Source organism: Panulirus ornatus, chromosome 57 (genome assembly GCF_036320965.1).
Source record: "Panulirus ornatus isolate Po-2019 chromosome 57, ASM3632096v1, whole genome shotgun sequence".
In the NCBI taxonomy this organism is placed as follows: domain Eukaryota; kingdom Metazoa; phylum Arthropoda; class Malacostraca; order Decapoda; family Palinuridae; genus Panulirus; species Panulirus ornatus.
Window position 1 is genome coordinate 22896513 of NC_092280.1, and position 21470 is coordinate 22917982.

Consider the following 21470-nt stretch of genomic DNA (forward strand, 5'->3'; position numbering starts at 1 on the left):
GTTTTAACAGAGCTGCTGAAGATAGTGAGTGGTGGCGTGTATGGAGAGGGAGGGTGGTCAGGTAGCGGGCTTAAAGGCAATGGGGGAGAGAAGAGGGGGTTCTCAGGGAGCGGAAAGGGAAGACAGGGGTCCCAGGAGAGGGGTTATGATAGGCGATACTGCTGGAGGTGCGGGACGGACAGGCTGGTAGAGGGCGGTTCACAACACCAGTTCTGAGGCTAGCCCACCCCACCGCTGCCCCACACACACACACATACGTACGCTCCCGCCCGCCACGCCATCACCTCCACACAACTCCTGCTGCTTGAGACATCACGCCTACTCTCCTCCACGACAGAAACTCACTAGCTGGTGTCTCCGTCGTAGTAGTGATCCTCCCGACCGCCCACATCACATACCCGCCACCGGTCACATAAGATCTAGACCTTCCTGTGTATTGCTGACCAGTGTGAAGGGGCACGTGACCCCAGTGTTGTCAGACTTACCAGAAGGTGAATGGGGAGCAGGCGAACGCTACATCTTCATTAAACAGTAGTAGTTTGGTGAATCCATTAAGTGAAGTGTGTATCGTGACGGTGCTATAAACGTGGACATGGCTACACTGGCTGGGGAATACGGCCGCTTGTTGCTGTAGGAAACCAGCATGAGCGTGATGCAGCGGCGTGTAGGGGGATGGTGTAGGTAGCATGAGAGTGGGTAGCAAGGCGGAGGCTGACATGACCGAGACCGACAAGACAGTGGGCGGCATGAATGTGGTTGAGGCAGGTGGGGATGGGCTGCGTCGGACGGGGAGCAGCGGAACGCTGGCGGAGGGTGTGTGTGTAGAGACCGCGGCGCCCCTCTCTCTCCCGCCCATCTTGCGGGTGGCAAGCGGTAGTAACCTCGCTACCCAGAAGTTGTCCATCAGCGGGGGCAACTTGTCCGTGAGTGGCGCCAACCTGGCCTCGAGCGGGAGCGGCCTTGTCCGGGTACGGAAACTTCTGGGCCCCCTGCTCTCCCGCAGCAGCTCCCGGCTCGGCAGTCCCACAAAGGAGGACCAGAGCGGGAGTGGCCGCACCCGCCTGGTGTTCTGGCCGCAAACGGGTCTCAATGTGCGGCGCCAGTCGGCCTATGAGTATGAGGTGATACGCCGCAGCTCCGAGAGCTTGAACAGCCAAGAACACGGCTCCTTCTTCGACTCGACCAGCTTCCCCGACCTTACTAGCGGTAAGTCAGCCAACACCGGGAGCTAAGCCTTCACCATCCTTACTCCCTCCTGACCCACCAGTCACGCCCCTCATACACCTCACTGCTCACAGCAGTCTCTTCAGACTCTTCATACTGATTAATCACCAATTCCACCAACGCCTCAGTCTGTCATGTCCTTACCTCATCCACTAGTGCCCAATCCTGTCAGGTCCTCACCTCATCCACTAGTGCCCCATCCTGTCAGGTCCTCACCTCATCCACTAGTGCCCCATCATGTCAGGTCCTCGCCTTATCCACCAGTGCCCCATCCTGTCAGGTCCTCACCTCATCCACTAGTGCCCCACCATGTCAGGTCCTCTCCTCATCCACCAGCGCCCCTTAAGTCCTCGCAACGCCAGTCACTCCCTACTTACCGCACCTCTCAGGAACGCCCTACGCTAGCACCTTAACAAGGCTTCCATAAACCCCTCCCGTAATACCTTGAAACTATGAACTTGTAACCACAGTCTCTCAAACGCTCCTCTACATTAACTGCTAACCACTCCTACCTGCACCCCTCCAGACTAAGACCTCAGCACAGCAATTTCAACAATTTACATTGTAAATAAACTGTTCAGTCTTTCGTAAACAGCCCACTTCCTGTGTAAATTGTTGAGTATTCCCTTCACTGTTACCTAATACTTGTCAACATTTCTCTCTGCCTAACTTGTAAGTCAATTACTGAAGCCCAGTCCCTGGAACTTTTATACTCTTTTAACGCCATAACCTTCAAGATGGCTGGACGTGCACTGTATATTCACCTCTCTTGTGGGAGAGAGAGGAACAAATAGCTTGTCCTTCCCATATCCTTCACACATACCATCACACCTCATCAAACCCTCCTTCATCACCTCCAAGCTGTCCCTTACCACACTCCGTAATAACCACTCCCACCCACGCCCCTCTGCATAACCTTCTCACGACACTCCACACACTACTCACCACGCCCTCCCTCGTCCCTCCACATAACTACGCAACACTCCTCCGCACTTCCCTGATAACCACTTCCCTTCACATAATCTCGCCACGTCCCTTCGTTATAACTCTCAACTTCCACGTTGCATTACATGTGTTCACCATTGTGTCTGGTCGATATCTAAAACAGCAATATTCACTGGATGCTGGGGCACCTCCATGAGATACGGCATCACAACAGTGTGTATAAGTCCAACAACAACAAAAAACTTAAAGAATTCTGGTATGATGAAAAGCTGACACTCGATGCCCATTTAGACAGTGAGACACACAGTGAGCCATTATCCGTAAGATCGAATTTCAGCCACAGAGTGAAACACTGGACGTACATAAATGTACGATACCTGAGAGATCCTCAACACCCAACCTGCTGCTGCTGCTGCTTCCACCAATCCTCAAGAAGTAGGAGTGACCGGTGCATAGGAGGTGACAGTTATGAAAATATGACAACGTGATCAACAAAGGAGACGGTTAATATATATATATATATATATATATATATATATATATATATATATATATACGAAATGCGACCTCACAGAATTACGAGGCCGTAATGTTATCTAAACAGAACGAAATTTTGTAGAGTACAAAAAAAGAAAAGAGCATCATCTGCTTACAGAACCTGAAAGTCATCAAGGGAAAATCTTCAAATGAGGGAAAGAAGTGGACCCAGCGTGACCACGAGTATTGTTACTGCGACGGAATGGTACTGATGGCAAGGCCGCCGAATAGGAACTTCGCTTGGTGTTCTGATTTTATCACGTGAACATTTTGAACGCACTGAGTGAACTTATCAAATGACATTACGATAGACCGTAGTGAATTATCTTGACTACCGACGGCGTGAGGTGAGGGATGGGTGAACGCGCATCGGTACGACCTGTGAGCACGACCCTTAAGTATAATAGCCTGTCTTTTTTTTTCTTACTTCAGTCACCAGATCCAAGGGTCGTAATGACGACGTGCCAAATGGTCGTACCGTCATGGTCAAGACCTGAAGGTGTGTGCTTGATAAGATATAAATAATCATATGTGCCCAAGAGACGCTGAAGAAGTCAGCCTTCGCATCGTGTCCTGGGAGAAAAAAAAAAAATGAAATGCAACAAGTAATACGTAATCGTAAATTGTTGGAAAACAGTTCCTTCGATATGTTCAAGACGACAACCCTCGCTGAATCTCTCTCTCTCTCTCTCTCTCTCTCTCTCTCTCTCTCTCTCTCTCTCTCTCTCTCTCTCTCTCTCTCTCTCTCTCTCTCTCTCTCCCTAGTCAGCGATGCTTGGTCTTGCTCTTTCCCTAGTACACTGTAAAACCTCGAGGCAGAGAAAGCACTCGAGGACACCTGAGTAATATACTTCACGAACAACAGTTACTCATGTTGGCAAACAATTTAAATTTTGCTGTAGGAGAAAAAAATTTTCGCATCAGTGGAGGGACTAACTCTCCCTACTTCCTAGACGGAGTCAAGTCGAGAGGAACCCACCATCTGTTATTAGCTATCCCAGTGTGACCTCGACACCTGACTCGCCCTACGCCACAGTGTTGGCTCCCTACGGACACTGCTGTGGTTTCTGGTCTCGAGACCCTGGATGCTACATTGTCCCCACCATCACCTCAGCCACGTTCATACTCGGCAGATTTTCCACCTCTTCCCAACCTCTCAAAACGTTTGGTTTTCATCATTTTCTATTTCTTCTCCCCCTTCCACCCTTTCCATATTTCAACGAAGGCTCATCCTCAGTGTGGACACACACACACACACACACACACACACACACACACACACACACACACACACACACACACACCCACACACGCGCACATACATCCAATACTTCTGCCCTTGAGACGTAGCGTCAGGAACAAACGAACTTTGGGCGCGTGGTCTGTGTGTCAAGACTCACAGACCACACCATAATTTACCATGACCGCTTCACTTGCCTTGGTTCAGCCAGGTGAGCAAGACGATGAGGAGAAATAGATGCAACGTTTGACGAGAAGAACCTGGATGTTCGGGTCCCAAGATGATTAGTGGAAGCGGGTAGAGTTGGTCGAGGATGTTCAGAGGATCAAGTCTGTGGTTCGTGAGATGTCAAGAGGAAAGAAAGGGGGAAGGGGCTCTTCAGATGAGGGAGAAGCCGAAAAGTGTGTAAGGAAGCGAGGTCAAGCTTGATATGAGTAGTAGAATGAGAGATAGCGAGGTGGGGTGACTTAGTTCTCATGGTCCTGGTGGTGAGTGCAGTGAAAAAGAACCGTGTGCTTTTTGGAAGGTGTTGAGTGAGCGCCGTGGCTTATGTTGACGCAAGGGATCGAATCTTGATGTTGGGGGACATGATAGGGGACATGAATGAAGGAGGAGGTGATGTGGTAGTTAAGGGTATAATAATTGGGGAGGTCCTTATGGGGGTCTCCAGCGGATATGAAATCTGGGAGGAAGAGCTTGTCCAGTTGTGTGCTGTTAGAGGAAAGATGATTGGAAATGGTAAAAAAAAAAAAAAAGTGCCCACACAACTATACGTGTGTGGGAGGATTTAGGGGTCTGCAAGCATTACTGGATCATGTGCTAACTGACCAGCGAGCGAGAGAGAGGTTACTGGATGTGAAGGTGCTGAGAGGGGCGGCAGATAGGATCTCCGGTTATCGTCTCTTGGTAGCGGCGAGTGTGAAAGTTCGTTGTGGTATCAGGAGAAAAAAGGTATAAGTGATCTTGGTAAAGAGGCGAGTGTGCAGAGACATCAAGAGAGATGAAGTGAAGATTGACACAAGGGTGACAGTAAATTCAACCATAGGAGTGGAAGGTACTTAGAGAAGTAGTGCCTACATGTGCGGGTGAGGTGTGTGGCATGCGGGAGGTAAGATATGGACGGATGAGAGAGGGTAGTGAGTGGTGGAATGAGGAAGTTGAATTGATACTGGTTTATGGACCATGCGCGTGGAAGGAGTAGCAACATTAACCACTTACGATAAGGGAAGCAACTCAAATGATAGGCAAAAACTAAAGAAAACGAAGACATGTATCAGAGGAAGAAAATCAGATCTGGACCTTCGTGGTGTAGCGGTTAGCATTATTGACTGTGACGCATCCACGGACAGCATAGTGTCCAACGCAAAGGTTCAAGTCCTGGTTGCGACAATCGGACCACAGTCAACCCAGTTGTTTATCCTCCCCTCGAGGATGTTACACGACGAACAATGCTTTGGTTAGCCTAGCTCGTTTCTCATCAAAATCAACAAAGCATCACTACAAACGCACCCCAGTCTGCCTGAAGTATGAAAATAAGACACCAAATATACGTCACCAACACACCACTCCCTCTTATGAATTTCTCAATCGTACCTTTTCCTGTTCGACCCCTTCCCCCCCCCCCCCCCTCATAATCTACACCCCCGAAAGGAGGAGAGAAAAAAGAAGAAACCTGAGCGGGTGTGGTGCTGGCCTCACCAGGTGGTGCGTCACACACACACACACACACACACACACACACACACAGGTACACGACGAGGACCGCGCAACTTGTCCCGTCCTCCAGTTAGTATCATTGATAGTAATAAAGCCTCTCTATGTCAGACAGTTACAGCATTGTTTGTAGGTTATAATCATTGTCTACACTGGAGTTTGTACGAGGACATATTAGCATTCAGCAGTGAGGATATCAGCCAGGATCTAGTTCATCCTGGAAATCTCATAGCTCGCTAATGTCAGTTGTTCAAAGCTGACCCGCGGTGGGGTGCCTAGAGCATTATAGTAAAGAAAAGAACAAGTATCTTCGTCAAGTGACGAAGCAAAGTCAAGTCCCGTCTATGAACTTCTCGCTTCAAAGAAATCCATTTGTCCCTGCTGCTGAGTACAGCGCACCCTTTGAGAAGCGGGAGGCGCGAGAAAGATTGTGTGTGTGTTTAAAATCTTATAAGCACCAGTGGTTCGCTTTCCATGACAATTCAGTATTGAACTTCTTTTTTCTGTGAATGAACTCACGCCTTGTCCAAGATTTGAGAACCGTTCGAGACGGAGAAGGTTCTCCCTTATGACGTGAGCCATTCAGGCTAATATCACCACGACACGGCTGTCTGGAACTCTAGGGTCTTCACCCTCCCATATTCATATCACCTTCCAACGGTGATCCGCTGCTCTCGTGCTGTCTCAGTCGACAGCATTGACTATAAGTTTCCATAGAACGTAACCACGTACGAACACTACCTCACACAGTTACTTCACACATACCGTTACCTCAGTTATCCCCGTGATAACGACCCGGCTGGCCACACGTCACAGGACCAGGCATCTCATTACCTCTAGAATTCTATCGGTTGTTCGGAACAACGCCTCTTTCTCGGCTCGGTCTTGCTTCTTCCCTTTAAGGGCCCGCCCCTTGGTGAAGAGTGAACACGGCTGACAGTTGCAAGATACAGAAGACTAGCCTTGGTCAGACCTACACGCCCCCAGGAACAGGGGAGAGGAGGAAGGTGTCGTAGCCTCTGTGTTGGAGGGACAAGGTGTGGGCGAGGGTAACATTACAGACTCGAGGTGACCACAAGCCTTGGCGTCCGCCCGCGCCGCACGCCTCTCAGACCACCGCCTCGAGGCGACATTACCCACATGATAGAAATGACAGTTTATAGCATTGCATAGCATAGCATAGCAGGAGAACGACCTGTTGGTGATACATATGACCTGCAGGTGACACACACACGCACTCACGACTTGATGATGACACTGGTTACATCACCACTGTCGGAGAAGTTGAGTAGGCTCAGTTTTTTTTTGGGGGGCGGAGGTTGGTGGAGGAGGTTGTGAGGTGAGGGTGTTGCAACCAGGGAGAGTAAACAGAGGCGTTCGATCAGGCTTCCAAGTGACAACACGTACGAAGCCATCGTGGTGAGGCAGCGGTGAACACAACCGGGAGTGTGTGTGTCTGCGTGTGTATTGATTAACGTTTGACGACACGTAGTTCTTGATCGACGAGGCCAGCAGCTACGGGTTATGGGTAGTGTATAACCAACCACATCTCCCTCGAGGCTCTTACACAATGTAACTTAGTGTAGCTTAATTCGTGAGGAATTGTCTCGCGAGGGATAGTAGACACCCTCCCACCCTGTTCGTCCCCAGATCGGTAACGACTGATCGTATAGTTCACCACCATTAAACTATCCTTAACCCTGATTAGAAAAAAAAAACTAGCCGTAACAATTTCCCCAAAAGTAACCTAGACATTCACATGTCGACCCCTCACACACACACACACACACACACACACACACACTATGGTTAAGGGACGTGAGAATCATTTCCCAGGTCGTGTGTGCCCTGGATGATATCGTCACCCCCTAGGTCATGGTGACAGTAGGGCCACAGAGCCACAAGAGGCCCCACTCCCTCCTCACGAAGTGGCCAGAGCCTCCAACACTGTCCAACGATAATGATAACTGAATCGCTGAACACCTTTCTCACCTTTGGCCAACTTCACTTGCGCCTCCGTTACATAGAAGTAAGACTCGATGTGTCATCTCTTTGCCTTTTACCCTTACAACACATAATTCGACTGTAATCAGGTCTCCTCCTGTAAACCGAGAGATTCGTAAAGATACAGTCGTCTGTTTCTGTTTGCTTGACTTTGTAATCTTTCGTAATCCTTCGTAGTCAATCGCTGAATATGGTCACAATGACGGAGATCTGATTAGATTTCGCATCTCTTGCCATCATGTACCGAGCTTACACACGTGACCCGTAGCTAGTGTCACATAAGGCGATGGCTGAATGTGTCGAAGTTGTATGTTACACATGACAGCTCTCGACTTCCATCACCTGTCAAGAAACAAGGACACACACACACACACACACATACCAGTTAGTAATCGTCCCCACTTGAGTATATTACTGCAAAATAGAAACGGAGTTGACTCGTGTTAATGCAATTTCTAGTCTAACAGATTTTTCCAACAGTTTGAAAAGTGAATCCTGGTATAGAGAAGACCGAATGTCTTCCTAAAATTTCCTTATAAAACCAAGTGCCCAGCCTTAAAGTCTCCATGGAACCATGTCCCAGCTTCATGGTTCTATGGAACCATGTCTCCAGCCATAACTGCCCATATACCCATCACGTCCCCAGTTATAACTATAACTGCCCATAAACCCATCATATCCCCAGCCATAACTGCCCTATAAACCCATCACGTCCCTAGTTATAACTGCCCATATACCCATCATATCCCCAGCCATAACTGCCCATAAACCCATCATGTCCTCAGCCATAACTGCCCGTAAAACCATCATGCCCCCAGCCATAACTGCCCGTAAAACCATCATGTCCCCAGCCTTAACTGCCCACAGAACCATCATGTCCCCAACCATGAGTTCTCCGAGACTGCGTTTAGTTTTCTGCATCAGTCTCTTGCTGCACCAGATTGCTGACGTATGCCTCAATCACGTCTTGTTACTGTAATTCAGAAATATTGTTCACACTAACGATCTAAAGGAGCCTTTATCCTGTAACACCCGGTTGCCACCACCTCCCCTGGTAAAGACTTGCCACTGCACCAACTCCCTCAGGAGGAGACGGAACAGACTTCCCACAGAACAACCTTCCTCATGTGAGGTGACGGAACAGACTTCCCACAGAACAACCTTCCTCATGTGAGGTGACGGAACAGACTTCCCACAGAACAAACTTCCTCATGTGAGGTGACGGAACAGACTTCCCACAGAACAACCTTCCTCAGGAAGAGAGACGGAACTGACTTTCCATTGCACCACCTGCCTCAGAAGCAGACGCGCAGTGTGCACCAGTTGACTTAGTAGTAACTTGATGCGCCAAAGCCAATTTCATGGGGGCTGCCGCCAATGCCCCCCCCCCCCTCACCCCCACCCCCTAATACCGTAAGCCAGCTTGTACTATACTTTAGGAACCACCTACGGCTTCCTCCTCCTCCTCCTCCTCCTACAGGCCGTCACGACGATCAGGCACCTCCACCCTGCCATTCCTCCTCCTGCAGGCCGCCACGACGGTCAGGCACCTCCACCCTCACCCTGCCATTCCTCCTCCTGCAGGCCGTCATGATGGGCAGGCACCTCCACCCTCACCCTGACATTCCTCCTCCTGCAGGCCGCCACGACGGTCAGGCACCTCCACCCTCACCCTGACATTCCTCCTCCTGCAGGCCGTCATGATGGTCAGGGTCCTCCACCTTCACCCTGACATTTAACAGCCGACATCAGGAAATACCGAGGATCCGCAATCGATGCTACAGTGCCACCATCTATGGGGACTCCCAGAACTGTGGATGTGCAAGTAATGACGTCATGGATAATAACGTACCTACAACGCCCAGTCATAACACAGCTTCTGCTCTACTCCTGCACCGGTTGTTCGTATTTATTTTCATACATGTTCTACATGACGGGAATATAATCCCAGCGGTAACGGTTCAGTGATTCAGTTTCTCGACTGCAATGTATGACGGAGCCTTGCCACCCGCCTGGGGGCACTGGACAGCAGGTCTTCTGGGGGGGGAACAGTCCTTCCCAGTCCTAGAGGACCCAAGAGACCAGGCATCTCTGACTTACCGGAAGCACATGTAAACCAGCCTAGGGGTCAGCACACTCCGCGTCTCTATCGTTATCATCCCCCACACCGTGAGTCAGGCTACAGTCAGGGTACATGGGAGCGCTGACCGATCCTCGCATACATACACACACATGAACGGTAAATGCATAAACGCATACATACGTACGCATACACAACGTTACACATGTATATGGGCCTCCATGAAGTGAGTGGTTAGTGTTATTGACCATTTGTCAGCTTTGGCCCGCTCAGGTGTGTGTGTGTGTGTGTGTGTGTGTGTGTGTGTGTGTGTGTGTGTGTTCGCCATGTTTGTGTATGCTACATGCTACATCCATGACTGTGTATTATGTTATGTACTCCATGACAAAATAATTGATTCTGATGTCAAGATCTAATGGACTACGGAATGGGTTGAGGCATTGGGATGGGGCGGGATAATGGGATGGCGGTAAGAAACAGTATATTAGGGTGGGGTCCTCTTGGGATAGGACCGGACAGTAGGCTGGGAAGAGGCACTGGGACGAGGCGGGATAGTGAGCTTGAGGCGAAGCTGTGGGATAGGGTAAGGCTCATGTGAGCTGGGGCCGCTGAATGAGGCGTGACAATGGGGCTAGGCTGAGCGAGTCGGACAACTGAATGCGCACAGCAACGTGACTCCAGTTTAGCGGCACCGCAGTGGCTGGCAACGCCAGGCCCGCGGGCTCTCCTTCCCACCTTTTCCTTATAAACATAAGGGAAAAGAAATTCAGTCGAGAAGCCAGAGAAGCAAACCCCGCCTCTTCTCCGTGGGGGAACGGGAGAGAAAAAAGAGGACTATGGAGTAACAAGACAAGTACAGAGATGTGCGGCGCAGTCTTTACAGAAGTATGTGGGTAGATAGCCAAAGGCGTATCTTTAGTGTTAACACACCGCCAGCGTCGACTACATAGGGTGATCATGGGTTTCACCCAACGTGGGCTAGGACTGCACTTGAGTTATTCTGAAATATCCTTGTCCCCACCCCCACAGCCCCTCAACTTAGGTACCCGTTCACCCGCTCCACACCCCCACAACAACACCAAACTCAAGGAAGATGTTTAATACAGTCCGACCCACAACCGCGCTCTCTCTCTCTCTCTCTCTCTCTCTCTCTCTCTCTCTCTCTCTCTCTCTCTCTCTCTCTCTCTCTCCTCTCCCGTCCCGTACGTGACAAGTGGGTTAATACCCTCACTGGCACTCAGTGTCACTAGTGCCAGTGTTGTAGTGGGATGTGCCAGGCACGAAGGAATAGGACTGCGCCAGCCATCAAGTACATGACTCTTCGACATTAACCAATATTCGAACTATGGCATCACAACCACCTTAATGACCTGGCTTTACCAACATGTTTCACTCATCATTAGAGAAAATTATTATTCTCACTTCATGTGACACCAGATAACCAATCAGCTCACACAACTGTCTTGAAATGATTTATGTAACAAGTCACACACACTGCTGCATCATCACTATCACTCCGCTAAAAACCTGTCTTCACAAACCACAATTGTCTCGGCAGATCACTGCACGCAACAAGCCACTAGACGTACCTCTTACCACAATAAATACCTCTATCAGGTCTTAGCTGAATTGTTTCACATCTCCCACCGTCATCGGCTCGTTCCCTCCGAGTTGACGTTCACTTCATCTCAACCACTCTTCCTTCGTAACCCTTCATCATAACTACCAACTTGCCACACCCTTCCCAGCTGCTGCATAGCACCCACCTCCGCTGCACTAAGCGTCGACGCTGTTCGGAGCCCCTGCCTGGGAAGCATCTAGGTAGAAGTTAATTATCATCCCCTCCAGCAGGACCGTGTTTGTGAAGCCAACACCTTAAGACCCCCACACCATCATGGGACAGATTTACACCAAGAAGGTCCTCCGTAAATATTCAATAGACACTTCCATGCCCTCATTACGCCATCGACGCTACGTGCCCTGGCAGGCACCAACAGGTACGTTGGCAGGTCTATGTTCCACTGGCAGTTCAAAAGGTACGTCAGTAGAAGGTACTAAGTTCCCCGGAAGTCCAACTGATCCATCAGCAGTAGACGATAAATTTCTGTGCACCCGAACAAGCAAGTCAGCACTAAAGACTGTGTGTGTGTGTGTGTGTGTGTGTGTGTGTGTGTTTCAGTAATGCGCGTGATCTAGTATTTGCTGATCACGTGGAAAAATGATACACGATAAGTCCGAGTGCACTTTCGTATACAATCATATCGTTAAGGGAAACACAAGGATCTCCCCGACGATGTGATTTATACAGGAGTGTCCTCGGACTTACCGTGTTTCATTTTTCAACTTGGTTACCAGCATATATATATATATATATATATATATATATATATATATATATATATATATATATATATATATATATATATTATTCAAGCAAGTCACGGAACTCACCTAAATGATCCTATTAAAAGCGGTCAGAAAGTGGGCTACTGATCGTGCCTAGACGGACTCGAAACGCATTAATGGGACAGGGAGCAGGGAGGGCGGAAGCAGTCACGCAGCTCACAGAATGTGTGGAACCAGCACTCTAACAATTCGTTTCCTCTAGTTCACCCTTTACACTATTCATTAATGATGTAATGTCTCATGATTGATTATGAAAACAAGTGCGTCATCATGCACGTACAAATCCCCTTTCCCACGCACACACATAAACACTGTATAAACCGAAGCTTAGACTATGTGCAAAGATGAGGACAGACAGCAAGCGCTGTTTAGTCCAAGAATCCCACCAAGTGTGGTACAACAGCCTGAAAATAACGTCCACCGCCTCCTGCACAGTATGACACTCTCCTGGAGAAGAGGTTCAATATGTTTATATAAGACTGGACGATCATAAGAAAGCAAGTTTTGCATGATCACAAAAAGCTGCCTTTGGCTGAAAAACGAAACTGTCAAGAGGCTGAACATTATATATAATGTTTTGCTAAACTGCAGACGTGCTTTCATGGCCAAACAACTGAATTTTTAGAATATTGATATCCTTCAGAGAGGACTCTGGAACACTATGCATCCAGTGAACAGGATATACGAAACTATCATACTATACCAAAAGTTCTTGGCGACATGTGGGAGCACCCATGGTATGTGTAAGCCTGAGTGCTTGGAATCTGTGCAGGATCTATATCTCAGCCAAAGGAATCAGCGAAGCAAAATGAAGGATATTTTCTTTAGAATACCGATGTGTAAATTGTAATGTCCTATGGATTACTCATGTAAACCCTTCCCTTGATGGAATATATATTTTGAGTTACTTTTGCAGTTGATGGTTAAAACAAAACAAAGACACCATACATAAGGCTAAGAGTGAAGTTCGCCAACCTCTCCATCCTCACGTGGTATAGGACCCATATTCAGAGCGTACGGCAGGCATCCTAGCCAAACACCTCGTATCAGAGGGAAGCTTTTATGAATTAGCCCCGGTGTGTCTTGCAGTTAGAAGCAGTGAGCACCGCAAGATGCTCTTGGTAACATACACATCAGCTGACAAGAACTGAGTTTACACTTGAACACAGATGTATCCAGGTAATACATGCTTGGTCACAGTAATGTGGGGGATTCCTGGTCGTGCCAATCATATTTTACCCCCCTACAATCACTGTACATGGAAAAATTATAAGACAAAATCCTTATAATTCTCTTCTTCATCGAGCTTAGTGGTTCAACGGCCTGTTAATACGATTACAGTGTTAGTGACGAGAGGCATTCAAATACATGTGTTACAGTTGAAATAATCCGTGACTAGACGGAAATCGGATCTCATACTTATCATTGCTCCCAACTGTCAAGGACAACGTTAAGCGGCTATTTTTAACATGGAGGTAAAAATAGTTTGTTTACAAGATCAGTTCACGCAACGCGTTTATTATTATCTAAATAATCTTGAATAAGAATATGAATATTAAGTAAATGTAGTTTACTACACTGTTTGAAAGATATGTAAACACTTTTGGCCCGCATCTGCACTATGTTATTAAAGACTGCTGTGTAATGGCACTTCACAGATTAACTAAAGATCTAGCTACTGCATCTGCTGTTGTACTGTATATAAGGTTAACATCAACATTTTGTTTGGCTTATGATCAAAGCTTAGGTTAAGCTTAAATATGAAACAAGATGAAGTCCATCCCAACCATCATTACGTTTCTTAAGAGTTGAGCTACCGAAAAAAAATAACTAACCATAGACTAACACATGAAGGAGCAAAAATCAAATAAAAAAGCGTATATTTTGATTGGAAAAACGCTGAGATTTTCAAATACATAAAATTTTGCCAGAAAAAAAAAGGTACACGACAAAAGATGAAAATGTATCAGATAGAATTTGAGAGAAAACTACTATCGATACAAGAACGAAGTGGCAGAACTTCATGAAGTGACGCAGGAGAAAATTAAAGCTATGTTGAATAGAAAGGAAGTTGAAAATGAAGTAAACAGTACTGATATGCAATAAAAGACATTCGGTTGTCTGGTTGGTTGAGTTCGAAGAATATCAACTGCCAGGGTTATCAAGTCCGTTCAACTTCGAGCTACAGCCACCAACTCAAAAAAAAAAAATCTTTCACGCCCTCAGGTGTTACGTGCACCCCTCATTAAGCATGTGACCCTTGACGTCGGGTGTTGGGTGCGGTTGGGTGGCTGCTGTGTGTCAGTGGTGACACAGGATGAGCTGGCAGGCATCTTCAGCACTTGCAGGGTTGCCTTCGTCGTCTGCCCCCACCAACACCACATGACACCACTCCATTACCGCACAGGACTGTCTCCTCACCGCCATCAAACATACCTGGCTTCCTCCTACACACATGCACGTCTGCGTCTGATTGTCTGTCGTTCGTGGGTGTTCGCCGGTGATAACTTCGCTCAAGTGATTTACAGTCCACTGGGAACTACTTGATTTGAATGAAGAATGAACCATAGATTTATTCGTCTAACCATAAAAAATTGAAACGGCAAGTTACTCGTTTGCATAAGTGTAACGGCTCAAGTTACGCGGTGTGGTTAAACTGGCCAAACGTTCTTGTGTAACCTCCATATATAACAAGTGAACATAATGAATTAGTGTATGGATATCGGTAAAGCTGGAAAGCTACAGACAATAGTCTATTAAAGAAGATAAACCAAAAGAATGGTGGCAAGTGCTGTCGAATTTTAATTTAACACAAAACCAAAAAAAATCAAGTTACATGGTAAACAATATTCAGAGTTCCAGAAAGTATGAAAACGATAAATCGATAAGGAAACCTATTCATCAACTACTATAAGGTGATATACAAGCTACAGAAAAACTACTACAGTCCTTTGGTAGAGTATCAGTCTTGCTTAAGAAGTGTGAGGAATTCCAAGGTTGATCAACCGCTTATATATGGGTACACAACACACACACACCCATTAGCACCCTAACTCAAGTGCAGTTTACTAACAAGCTTTACCTTCTTTATGGTCAAATGCATCTTGGTCCCGTAAGGATTACATGTAAAATATCTAAGGATTGACCAAAAGGTAAACAGTAACTGGCATCAAAGCACTCATTTCATGAGGCAGCAGCCACATTTCTCAAGAGGTTGGTGGTTAACCTAAGGAAAACAAAAAACTAACAAATCTTCGCCTCACAGTAAGACTCCTATAGCCTGGAAGATGTGGAAGCCATCATGTTAACTCACAACACCCAGAATGGCAAGATTACCCAGCAAGGAGGTAAGGTTTACCTGTAAAGGTGGAGGTATTTACAAAACTGGTTGTGCTGTCATGGGACCACGGGAAACTTTAGATATAAAAAACAGGTAATGATGTATATATATTACTTTATTATGACATGTTGCTTTGATAGTTACTGTAAGGAAAACATGGTTTATCACTTCCCAACCAACTGCTAGCCTTAACTTGGCTTACTTCCCTTAGTGCCTACAACTCTTGAACTGCTTTGCCCATGGTAAGCAGAAGCTGACTTTTTTAAGTCCAGCTTTCCTTCAGTTCAGTAATACAAATCGATTGTTCACAAACCATGCTTAACTTCTTTATCTTTATTTGGGTGATGAATGATACTATGGGGAAATCTTAAATAATTCTCTGATATTTATCACACTTGTATACAGTGTCTCAAAAAGTTTTTTTACACACTTTGAATTTTTTATTAATACAGTGTCAATTAAACTATAACCTAGATTAATAATTCACATTAAAGAGGACATATATAATTATTTTGAGCTATAGCATGTGTTCAAACTGATAGCCATTCTGGCCCAGATACTGATGACAACATAGTTCCATAGAGTTGCAAACAGCATTAAGTAGTTCATTTGGGATTTGGGTGCTTTCTCTTTCAATGGTTGCTTTTATCTTGTCAACTGTTGTCAGTTTTGCGCAATACACATCTTTAATGTGTTCCCATGAGAAGAAAATCCATTGGTGTGAGGTGTGGTGAATGAGAGGGTATTCAATGCTACCTCTTCACCCAATCCATCTGTTCAGCTGATTTTCTTCAAGATAAGCCTTTGCATCACAATGGTAGTGGGGAGGTGCTCCATCATGCTGAAAATAAAAGTTTTCCTCATCCTCAAACACCTCGCGAATGCGTGGCATGACAGATTCCTGCAACAAGTTCAAATAAACTGCACCAGTTACATTGTCGTGAAAAAAGAATGGTTAAATTAAGACACAACGATGACACTGTATTGACAGAAATTCACTGCATACATTTTTTGAACACGTGATAACTCAAAATAATTATGCTTCTGTCCTCTTTAATTTGAATTGTAACTTGGATGTAGGTTAATTGACATATTAATAAAAATTCTAGGTGTATATACATTTTTTGAGACTATATACTAAGTGGATTTACCATTTTGATAACATCATGGTGGACTTTGGCTTTAACAGTAGTCATCCAGTTCATAAAATTGGATATTCCCAAGGAAGTATGTATTTCTAGAAACCACATTACCATTTTCAACAAAATTTACATCCACCCTTCCCCAACCCTTTCCAACTGAAACCATCCCCATACAGAAAGCTGAAAATATTATTTTAGGATAAGCACACAAGACAAAACTAACCACTGAAACTGAACAGCACAATTTTTGCCTAATGGGTACAAATTAGCATAGCAGAGGAGGAAACTAGCCCTTCCAATAACAGAAATGCAGTGTCCAAAAGGTATTGGTAGTCAATGGGCCCTTGAAAGAGTATATGTTTGAGAAAATCATGATCACCTGTACCTGTCTGATTACTCTGAAAGTATAAAATCCCTTAAAGAGGGATATGAAATAAACCATTGAGAAACGTATGAACAACTACATGGTGCAGGAGGCAATAAGACTGGCCTTGCAGTTTGGTTGAAAAGATTTCAGTTATGGATACAGTGTATAATCACTATACATTCATGAACAAGCTTTTCCCGAAAATTCAAAGTATATTCCCAGTCATGTAGTATTATATTAGAAAACCTCTTAGGACCCTGAGTTTTATGATCAATCAAATCATTAATTTACATTTGGAGAAAGGAGCCTCAGACTTAATAAGTTTTCTAATTCAAGAACTTTGTTGTATAAAATATAAAGAGCATTGATAAATGAATGCAGATTTAAATATTCAGTCATCTATGGTAAATCAAATAGGAGAAAATACATTCACCAAAGTATTAACAGGCATCTAAATAAATGAATTTGCATATTTCTGTAGAGATCCAGAACCAGTATCACAATATAATGTATTACAGTGGTTTACATTACAATATGTTACATTTTCCTTGGCTAGTTTGGGTTAGGTGTAGATTGCAAAAATATGCGTCACGGATAAACCTTACCATATCTAAAATGTTCTATCCTTTCTGAGTTTGGTTATATTAGCTAGATTCTAGCAGCTAGAACAAACAGTATGCTAAAGTTATGATGGTGGAATGTTATCCAAAGCATATCATTTACCATAAGGTGCTTCCAGAATTCACCTACAAACTATAGCATCATGCATAAGGAATCACCTTCAGTGAGGCTTTATCATTGTCAGCAGACTAAGAGAGGACCTTCCCATCCCAGAGAAGCCCACCTTACCCTGTTCCTGAATGGGATGCATCCTTGAAATGGCAGAAGCCCCATAAAAGAGGTCCTGGGATTGCATATAACAATGATATTTACAATGACATGACTATCTTACATGTGCCATCCATTGGATCCATTACTTCATATGCACAAAGCAAACTGATGAAAGGTTTTCCTTGCAAGTATATGTATGGAAACTTCATTTGTGCATAATTCATAAATAGTTCAAAATTCTGGGTATAAACTAATAGTAATGATAAAGTTTTTGTGTTCTCGAATTATGTAACTTCCAAACGAGAATCAGTGTGTTATGTCCAAATGAAAATCCATATACCTTCCTAAATTAAGGTAACCTGGAGAATGCTTAAGAGAATTCACCTAATGGTAAGAGAAAGCAGCCATTCAATATGTTTAACATGAATGTAGGGGTATTAACGATGTTTCCTTGCTTCTTGTTACAACTTTAGGTTATATCATTAAAGTACAATCTTGTGGAAGAACTTCCATATTTTCCCTGCTACTGATTGCAAAGTACCTTTAAGGTGAAGGGGCTCCTGAAGAAGAGGTCCATAGGGTTATATAATGGTAATAAAAATGAAAATGTGGTGAGAAAAGAAACTATATTGTTTTAAAATTAAAATAATGGAGCAGAGCAAAGCTTTTTAGTTACATGATCTTGTGGCATGAACAGACACTGTAACAAGCCAACATTACTTAGTATGATGACCATGTAATCTGAGACATATTGTCAGAGAGATTATCTAACATTCTAAGTTTCTTCATAGTTTCTCCACATAGTGTGTTCTTTGGGGACTGCCTACTTGGTAACTTGCTAGAGTCATCAGTCATTAGGAGCCAAGAGGACATGTAATTCATGGATTATCTCCTGTTTTGTTTACAATAGGAAACAACGCATTACAGGTCTCACTTGGTACACTGTATGTACATACTCATAAGTACTAACAAAAGACGCAACAATAGCTTTTTCCAACACAAATGATACTTCCATTTTTCCCCTGGAAGTTTTACATGTGAACACCTTAGAGAAGCATGAAGTAACACCAAAGACCCTCCAGGAATAGGCAGAAACTAATCCCTAATGAAGCAACACTACTCCATACTAGTAGCATTACAATAACCTGAGAGCACAAATGTGCATTCCTGGATTATTTGCTTCCTTTTCTGTCTGAATATCTTGAACACTTCAAAAAAGTCTTTAAAGACCCGAGTGTGATTGTGTTTTGGCAGTTATACTGCTGCAAATGTTATCATCATCCACCTTTAAGCACTCCAATATGATCCTTTTTTCAGTCGCAGAATTAACAAAATCTGAGAAAAAGCTCGCACAGTACAACCCTCATCCATTGTCTATGCCAACTACCTATCCTGATCATTAGATTCTTCTGCTGGCTCAACCCAAAGCTGACAATTGCCAGGAATATAGAGCTGATCTACCTCCAGACCATGCAAAACTTTTAAAGCTATAATTCTATTTGCTACAGTACTACAGTTGTGTTCCTCATCATCAGAACAAAGACAGTTGGGGTTGCATCTCTTATTCTGAAGCTTGAGAAACTTGTGTGACCTGAAGAACTTGGGGCTTTAAATCAACTTTTAAAACCTGTGAAGGCCGTAGGTCCTGTTAATACATATAAACCTTGAAATGCCTGTAAAGACTTGAGAAACTTCAGAAGATTGTGAACTTCAGAATTTGGTACAACAGTTGATGACTCTAAAAGCAATTGCAATGAAATCCTTTTTTTTTAGAACTAGCGATCAGGGCATGAATTGATGTTGATGTGATGGTCTCTCTCCTTTATTCAACAAACATGAAATAACAAGGTGCTCTCTCTGCTTAACAGCAAAAATAGTCTGATCTTCCTGAGTCATTCTGTTGAATTTATGGATATAGAAGTATATATGGAATGCTGGTTGGTACACTACATGCAGCTGGAGAAAAATTAATGCTTGAAGGTCAGGTTTACACCTGTTTGTCTTGTGTAAACAGGTTGAGACAGGTGGATTCCTGTCAAAATGAAATGGTGAACAAGCGCCAAGTAGTCAGTCATTTGAAGATCATATGACCACTTTCTTATGGAGTTTGAATTTCCATTCCAAAGGATTAATGTACTCCACACCTTAATTATGGCAGAGGCATTTATATCTGTGATTCATCACCAAGAAAAGAAAGAACACTTTATAACAGTTCCCACTGAAAACTACGACAAACTAATCTGCTATAACTTCTTCAAATATCTGACAGCTAACCAGCGTGCAAACTTAATTCTTCAGCATATGTTTTAAGCACTGCAGGAGGTTTTAAAATTTGCTATGAGGTGAATGTGGAAGTCATAATGTTTGGAGATAATTCTGCATGTGCCAACATGCTGTAAATGCTGAATAGAGCAACATGATACAAGTAAACAGAAAACACTCACGCAAAATGAAAGCCTTCTTGAGTGCATCCTTAACCATATCTTTAAAGTTGGGGAGTTTACAGTTTACACCAATGCGAATACTCCTCTCTACTAGATCCAAGGGGCACTCAAACCTTCCAGTGTAAATGTACTTCATTACTGCTCTGAAGGCACCCGGATGAACCTGCACATATAAAAAGTGAAGGAATGATAGAAAAAAGGATAAAGAAGTGATTCAGAATAAAATTCATATGATCGATATTATAGGATACAAAAAGACAGTCATGAATGGCAAAATAATTTCCACTATATTTAGTAAAAATTCATGTATATGATAACCAAGATCAGGATAAAACAGGAAATAGTGGAGAGAAAGGAAGGAATTTTGAGGTTAAGTAAAGAAAGAAGGAACACGATTAGTTACAGAGCAAGGAAAGATGAAAGTCAAGTACAATGAAAGATACAAAACAAAAGTGTTGATAATATGAAGATACAGAGGCAAGAGCAATCTGAATCTGCTAAAATCCATGGTCACAAAATAGTGCTATCCTTGCTAAGCTATACAAGAAGACAGAAATATTCCATGGGTAATACATGACATGAGAATGTAACAGATTATGGAATGTGCAAATATTATTCCACAAACCACAAAAAATAAATTAGGGTGAATAAATATTTCATCATATAATCATTTAGATTAATTTTATTCATTAAGTACTTTAGGGAAAAATAAAAAACAACTAAAACACAGCTAGAGATTTTATCTAATGTAGGCTATGTCTGTGTTTGCATGAAACATACTTGCCATCTATCTTAGATACTGAGATAACCAAAATTTGACATTCATGTACATACATATATTGCTATTTACCACTTATAGAGCTGAATCTTCACAGTTAAAGATTTTGCTATACACTGTTAACCTGGATTTAATTTTGTTTGAGAAAAGTAGTACTTAAATACAACCATATGAGTGAAGAAGACTAATAGGATTATCTTATTTTCTTCAAAAAGCACTTACCACATCCTTATTGATGATTATTCTTGACCTATTGTGCCATCGAGTTGAGAACATGTCTCTGAAATAGTCTGAACGTGCTATCAGCAGACAACGATGGAGTGGGAAAGACACCCCCTGTACCACAAACATAACATCACTATATTCGCCACTCTCAAACAATCTGGAAGAGAAGTAAAACAAAGGAGAAATATTACACA

General features: G+C 44.0%; 2 protein-coding genes across 2 annotated transcripts in view; one reads left to right on the top strand and one right to left on the bottom strand.

Moving 5' to 3' along the window:
* Positions 1–21470, bottom strand: part of LOC139766269 (ankyrin repeat and BTB/POZ domain-containing protein 1-like) — a 62601-nt gene that overhangs the window by 26494 nt on the left and 14637 nt on the right. Inside the window, exons 4-5 of the mRNA XM_071694678.1 lie at positions 21274–21433; positions 20274–20436 (exon numbers count right to left, since the gene is read on the bottom strand). Coding sequence (XP_071550779.1) covers positions 20274–20436; positions 21274–21433 — 323 coding nt within the window. The remainder of the gene's footprint in view (positions 1–20273; positions 20437–21273; positions 21434–21470) is intronic.
* The window catches only part of LOC139766270 (ras-related protein Rab-32-like), a 56600-nt gene continuing 35460 nt past the window's right edge, over positions 331–21470 (top strand). Inside the window, exon 1 of the mRNA XM_071694679.1 lies at positions 331–1206. Within this exon, the coding sequence (XP_071550780.1) occupies positions 687–1206 (520 nt within the window). The 5' untranslated portion in view covers positions 331–686. The remainder of the gene's footprint in view (positions 1207–21470) is intronic.